This window comes from Alligator sinensis, unplaced genomic scaffold (genome assembly GCF_000455745.1).
Source record: "Alligator sinensis unplaced genomic scaffold, ASM45574v1 scaffold135_2, whole genome shotgun sequence".
NCBI classification, from domain to species: domain Eukaryota; kingdom Metazoa; phylum Chordata; order Crocodylia; family Alligatoridae; genus Alligator; species Alligator sinensis.
Genome location: NW_005842067.1, coordinates 163,789 through 170,650, shown reverse-complemented (window position 1 = coordinate 170,650; position 6,862 = coordinate 163,789). Strand labels below are relative to the sequence as shown.

The window sequence follows — 6,862 nt, the reverse complement described above, 5'->3', positions numbered from 1 at the left end:
GAATCTACTTTCATTTCATTAATATGTGCATTATTCGGAAAAGAAACTCCTGCGAGTCATCTTAGTAAATCCAACGTGTGGATACTTAAACTGATGCCAACATAATTCTAAAGATTAATATTTCAAAACTGCAAGAATGACGCACCCCCTTTGACTTTTAAGCAGTCCTTTTCTAATACATAATTGAAGTGCCCGTAATCCTGAAATGCCAAGACACTATGAACAATTTCACAGATTTAATAAGGTTCTTGTTAAAACTCAGAAAATATTTTATTTTCTAATTGCTGCAGAAATTATTTGCGATAGAGGGGACAGGAACTGAGGTTTTAATCACTGCAGTTTTATTCAAAAAAGAACCTACAATGTCTATAGTTTTCTTTACTTTTGCCAATAAAAACTTATCTGTTATGTCATAACTGCAACCCCTCCCTCCAAGAACTGAACAAACAAAAAAGACCAAACAAAAATTACTTTGCTAAAGGATGTAGGAATGGAAAAGAAATACTACATTTATAACTGTATACGCATGAACACTTATAAAGCTATAGACACTGCAGGTCAATTCAAAAGAGTATTCAAAAGTCCTATAAAAGTGAACACAAGACGCATTTGTTTCCTTTGCTCCAGGCTATTCAGGAGTTAAGTTTGCATGACAGCAACAGCGTAGCTATATGTTGGTCCAATTATGTGTTCCAAGGTGGTGTTCTCAGTTTGGCTCATCAAAGTCCGATAGCCAGGATAGTCGATTCAAAACACAGAAATAAGGGCAAAAACTCCATATAATAAAGCACAGGGATATGCTACTAGAAGCTGTTGTCCTTCCATTGCTAAGGCAGAAATGAAGATTTTGGAAGCAGAAAAACTGCACCATCCAATAATTCCAGCAGTGAGAATAACTCCCATCATCCCCCTGCAACATACAAGAACAGAACACATAAGCTTTGTATGGATGCCTAGAGATGCATAGAAATTGGAATATTCCTAAAAGGTAAATATTCATTTTGAATTTTATGCTTGGGGTAAAATAAATGCATATTTATTTCTAACATATAATGGAATTGTACATGTAAATGAGTATAAAATATCAAACGAGTGCTACTCGGTGAAGATTTCAGAGCTACATTATTCAATGAGGGAGAATGGAGCAAGAAAATAATTGAATTTCTGGGGGCAACAGGTGTAGAGTTGAATATGAAACTAAAATTGTCCCTTGTTTCTTTCTACTGCTCTATGTTACCCATAGCTACACAAAATCTTCTTTTAGGCTAATTTCCACTCCTAACTTTAATAGATCATTACAGTTTTAATGAGACTCCATTGATCATTTTTAGTCTTATGTATCCCACTATACAACTGAGAAACAGATATTGTATGATATGCTTAGTTATTGTATTATTTTACTCTAATCTATAAATGCAAATGTAATGCAAATACAAGTAGTTTCAATGCTAGATAATTACTTTATTGACATAAGCAAAAGCTACTTTCACAATATTTTTTCCATTATTAATTTTAATTTGCTTTGTTGGACTAACCTCACAATAGGCATTTAGTTTACTGACACAAGTCCAATATTAGTACAATCTGAATTCCATTCAACAAAACAGCTTCTCCCATCACATGGGAAAAAGAGTCCATAGTACATGGCAGTATTATTTCATTTTAAAAAGTTATGGGTTGATACTTACTGCAAAGAAAACACAACTGCAAAACTTGAAAGCAGGATCATAGGAAGGAGACAGTATCCCAGGACACTGGCAACACAGCCAAATGAGACGCCCGTCATGCTCATTAAGTTCAGGAGGCAAAACATTCCTAAACATCCAATTGCACTAATTCCATACACATACCCAAACTGAATTTTACCGGCCTAAAGACAAGAAGAGTAACTTTGGTTAATTATAAGTGTACCTGGTTTTATAGTAGCAGTTTATTTACAGATTTCACTAAAACAATGCAATAACACTGACAATAAAAAGTGACTATATGTCTACAAATGATTCTTGCTCCAAAGGCTAAATTGTTTTATTTGGGAAGTACCATATACAATCTAAACAATAAGAATTTCCAGAACAAGGGGCTTACACACTTTTGTTTATTTAATGTTTCCTACATGCACAACTTAGAAGACTTGTTTCAAGCACCCTACATTAAAAAAAAGAAATCTGGCTTTTATATATAAGAGACATTAATCTCAAAGTATGACTTGGAAGCATGGCATTCGGTTCCGCATTAGCTGGGTAGATAGGAAACAGACTTCAGTAGTCATGTTTTAACTCTGAGACAGCCCAAGGGAACTGTACCCATGAGGCACAAATCTTTGGTGTTCATTAAAAGCCCAGTCTTATACCCCACACCTAAATGATAAACAGAGCAAAATGAATGGGAAAACAGATTTTGACACCATGAATTTTTGAAGCTGAAAGCAGTACCCTGAACAGTAGTATCAGCAAACCAACACAGAGGTTACAAATAGTTCAACACTTTCAATAGCAACACTTTTTAACAAAATCATTAAGTGGTCTACCCACCATTGTAGAGCATGCATCTATACTATCCACGTCTGATGGTCTAATTTCAATGTATTTTTACGTTTTTTGATTACAGCTATTTTTGTGCATGCATAAACACACTCAACTGTATAAACTTCTAGAAGCCTTGTCATATAATCCCTTACCATCATGTTCTCAATTTACACTCTCAAGTTATTGCGACACCCATGACAAGCTATTATATTTCCTACTCTGAATAAAATGGTTTGTTCTAAACAAGAAAAAGAAATATAACATATAGACAAGATACTTTATTATTGGTTAGGATTTAATAATAAAAATGGGACTGTGAAATCTGACAAGTCACAGGATCAGAACTCAGATACTCCTTCAATTTTATCCATTATAAAAGGAATGCATTCATCCATAATATGGTACCTGATTTCTTAGTGAAACATTATTGGCCAAAGTAGCCTTGGAGCCCCAAAGTGCTTGAAGTATGGTGGCTGTTTCATATTATACAATGTGATTCTACGGTAAAAATGAAACAATGCCTGAAAAAATACTTACAGAATAGAAATTGATTTAAAATATGGAAATGTACAATGACAAGTCACGTTCCTACTTTGTTATTTACCAATTTCTTTCTCTTGGATTGTTAAAAGTTAAAATTAAGTATTGCTCTATAAATTCTCAGATATCAATTATGATAGCCTAAGCTTGCTTTCACACGTAAAAAATAATAAATTTAAATTCAAATCTTAGCACAATTGAATGTTAAAGCACACGGACAGGTTTCCATCTGAGCCCATCAGCAAATTTAACAGTTTTTAAAAGGAATTTATTTTGGATGGTGATTTACTGGATCAGTAATATTGAAAGTCATACCTAGTATGAACCAGATCAATACCTATTAAACACACTAAGAAATGATTTAAGAATTTTGAGCCTTGTTTACTAGGAAGCTCTTTTAAAGAATAAACAGCCAGAGGAACAAGCCCATCAATAAACTAAGTATGCTGAACAGAGAAAATATAATGAGTGTTAAAAAACTAGAAAAGACAGCAGAAATTAAGCACAATAGAAACTGAAATGACAGAAAACAATTACTAAACAGAAAAGCTGACTATCGAGAGCAAAAACAAGAGTGAATATTAACATTTTGTGCAATAATTATTACACTAAAGATTATTAACGTGTATTTTTTATAATCAAATCTTGATTTGTAGAAGAAATAAGAGGTGAAAAACAGAGGTTTATCTTTAGGAAAAAAATAAAAGGACAAAATAGATCATCTGATCCATTTTATTTCCCCCGCCTTTTCAGGATAAAAGGAACGTATTCCTTAAAAGCAAGAGACAGCAAGAAGAACTCATCGAACAAAGATGCACCGCATGTTAAAACCTGAGCCAAAAAAATCTGTTCCAAAGTACACTGACAGAACGGAAAGACAAGAACGGAAAAATTAAATTTCTAAGCACTTTGCATCAAGCTCTAAATAATGCATCATGTCAAGAGGTATACTTTGTGGACTCCAGGATACAGAGCTTCCTTTGAGAGACCTATGGATAACTCTATTCCCCCACCCCCAATGCTTTTGAATGTCAATAAACATATGCAGTAATAATTCACAGTCTCCATCTTACCAGCAATAATGTGGCTCCAAATGCTAGACAGAAGACCATTGGTCCTGCCAAATCAGTCTCATTCATGATGCTGCCATCTGCTACTTTTAATGGGTGTAGTACCGTTAGCGTCTTCTGCCAGATGTGGTCGAAATTAATCCCTAATTCTACAGGTCACACGAAAAGAATTATTCAGATTCACTTCTCCTGCTATTTCTCCTTTTACCTCTATTATTTTCTCTGCTCCTCCAATCTCATAACTTTCAGACTGACAATAAGACACTGCCTACAAGAAAGCTATAAAATGCCATTCCTAAAATTATAACTCCTATGAGCCTTTAGTCCTTTTGGGTTTGCCTGCACTGCCTCTGTGGCACTCCGCCTTTCAAGATGCAGAAGTGAGAGACAGGCAGTTTCTGAAGCCCAGATTTCGCAACCAGAATCTGCAACCAGATCCATTTGGGTGGACCCCTGAATCCAGGTATCTAAGCATCTAACTACAGGATTGTTTCAAACCTTTGTCCTGTGCACTACACGATTCACCCCCTAGCATGCTAGGACTCACTGTCCATATACATTTAGTTTATTAGCTTAGCAGCAGAATGTGCATTATTTGCTTCTGCCAAAACTATTTTCATTGATATTAATAATATAATGGATAATGTGTCTCAAATACTGGTTGAAGACTTGAGTTCCCATCTTCTTTATATAACATAGTACTTTACAAAGCTCCCACTTTCCATCAGTATTCCTTCTATCTATCCATTCTGGCATCTTGTGCAGGCTATAGACACTATTATATGCAGGACAATTATTATGTATTTAACTCCTTTCTTAAATCAGGATCTGGGTTCTAGACACCAAAAAAATCACAATGATTTACAATGAAAAGAATATTATAAATTTTATTAGATTTTTCTTTTTGCTGCTAGAAATACTTAAGATTATTATCACTAAAAGAAAGAGAAAATAATCTATGCTTTCAGTTTTATTTCCAGACTTGATAGAAAAAATGGGTTCAGTCTACTTGCCATTTATCTATTAGAGTAATAAGGTAGAAATACATAAGATTACAGGACTATAGAACTACAGAAGCTGATAGGGGAACGGAAATCAAGTTAGTTAACATTTTTAGTTCACTGGATTTCAGTTAACAGAAATTCAAGTTGACAGTGCTTCTTTAAGAACACTTTTTCCCAGGTTAATGCAAAACTGATCAGTTCCAGAGTCTAGTAGCAAAGGAGGAGACGTACCTTCTAGCAATGGGGGTTCATCCTCAAAATTGCTTCCATAGAATGACTGTGCTGTAGTTGGAGTGTATGTTTGTGTTGGCTGGTAAATCTGCCCTGTGTAAGGTTGCTGTTGCTGCATCATCTCTGGAGGGACAAATCCACTTTGAGAGTACTCATAATCACTATATTGTCTGTAAAGAAAAATATATTACTAGCAAGAAGGATTTTGTAAAAATTTCCATCAAACTGCACACTGTTTTAATTATTAGAACTTTGGCTATAATATTTTTAAACAATAACCTTCCTCTGTTCTAAATCTGTACCCCATCCCAGCTGCACAGGTGCATTAGCCAACCAAACCCCTGGAGAACAGTACAGTGCAACAATGATACATGAGTTCTATGGACTCCTTGTGGTCTTTAGGTATGAAATCAAGCCACATCCTCGTTAGAAGGTTTCATATTACCGTGAGATATCATACAGTAGCAAAAATAAAAAAGCTGTATAAGTATTAGCATTTTCATGTTGATGCCATTGCAAACTCACTTAATTTGCAAGTTTGACAAGCATAGAAAAGACTACCAAAAAACCATCTCTAAAGTCCATCATTAAGTAGCTCCTTAAATTGTGCATCTCTGACTCTTATTTAATCAGAGTTAACATGAAAGTCTATATTCTCAGTATAAACCCACCCTATATTTACAAGAGCTCATTCTTATAGATCTGAGTTCATCTTGGTCAAGTTTCCTGTATGTTCATGTATTTGAAAGACAGGCAGCCTAGTCAAAAATGCCTGATAAAAAAGCATCAGTATTGCTATTAGCTTACATATGGTGACAAAGCACACATTATGACATATACCAGCATGACATCAGGCAAAAAACGGATGAAGCCCAAGTAATTTTTCAGTTTCTAGTCCTAAATTTGTCAGTGACCTGACAGTGCACCTGAGCTTCAAAACTATAAAATAGCTGTAAGTTTTGTCATTTTTTGTTCTAAATATGAGACGATTCTACTCTTAAATCACTTCTAGACAAGTAAATGAAACGCGTATCTCTGAATCTCTTTCACACTTTTAATAAAGTATCATTGTTGTGATACCCAGATAGATGCATCTACAGATTAGATAGATACATCTCTCATTTCTGGGAGACTCTTCAGATGCAGTCTAAAATATTATTAAATTCTGAATGTACTAGTCCATCTTCGACGGTCTCACCTCTTCCCTCATGTTTGGTTTACTTGCGCACCCAAGATAATTTGATGCTAAGAAGTTATGGTAGTACGACCTCCTAGATTGCACAGAGGTGCCTGTGATGGGGGCACACCCTGCCCACTGCCAAAATTATATGGGGTGGTGTTAAGGGGTGGGGAGAAAGACATTTCTTTCCCCGAATGCACTTCCCCAATTTGTTATTCGGCCAGGCGAAACACACCCAAGAAAGTCTCAGGTGCTTTTCATGGGGACATACGCTGCCCATGGGCAGAATGATATGGGATGGTCGGGGGGGGG

General features: G+C 35.4%; 1 protein-coding gene across 2 annotated transcripts in view; it reads right to left on the bottom strand.

The window, feature by feature from the left end:
* Window positions 1-324: 324 nt before the first annotated feature.
* Window positions 325-6,862, bottom strand: part of YIPF5 (Yip1 domain family member 5) — a 7,360-nt gene continuing 822 nt past the window's right edge. For both annotated transcript variants that reach the window (XM_006023536.3, XM_025204043.1), the window contains 4 exons: window positions 5,371-5,540; window positions 4,139-4,284; window positions 1,689-1,870; window positions 325-910 (listed from right to left, as the gene is read on the bottom strand). In XM_006023536.3, coding sequence (XP_006023598.1) covers window positions 748-910; window positions 1,689-1,870; window positions 4,139-4,284; window positions 5,371-5,540 — 661 coding nt within the window. In that variant the 3' untranslated portion in view covers window positions 325-747. The remainder of the gene's footprint in view (window positions 911-1,688; window positions 1,871-4,138; window positions 4,285-5,370; window positions 5,541-6,862) is intronic.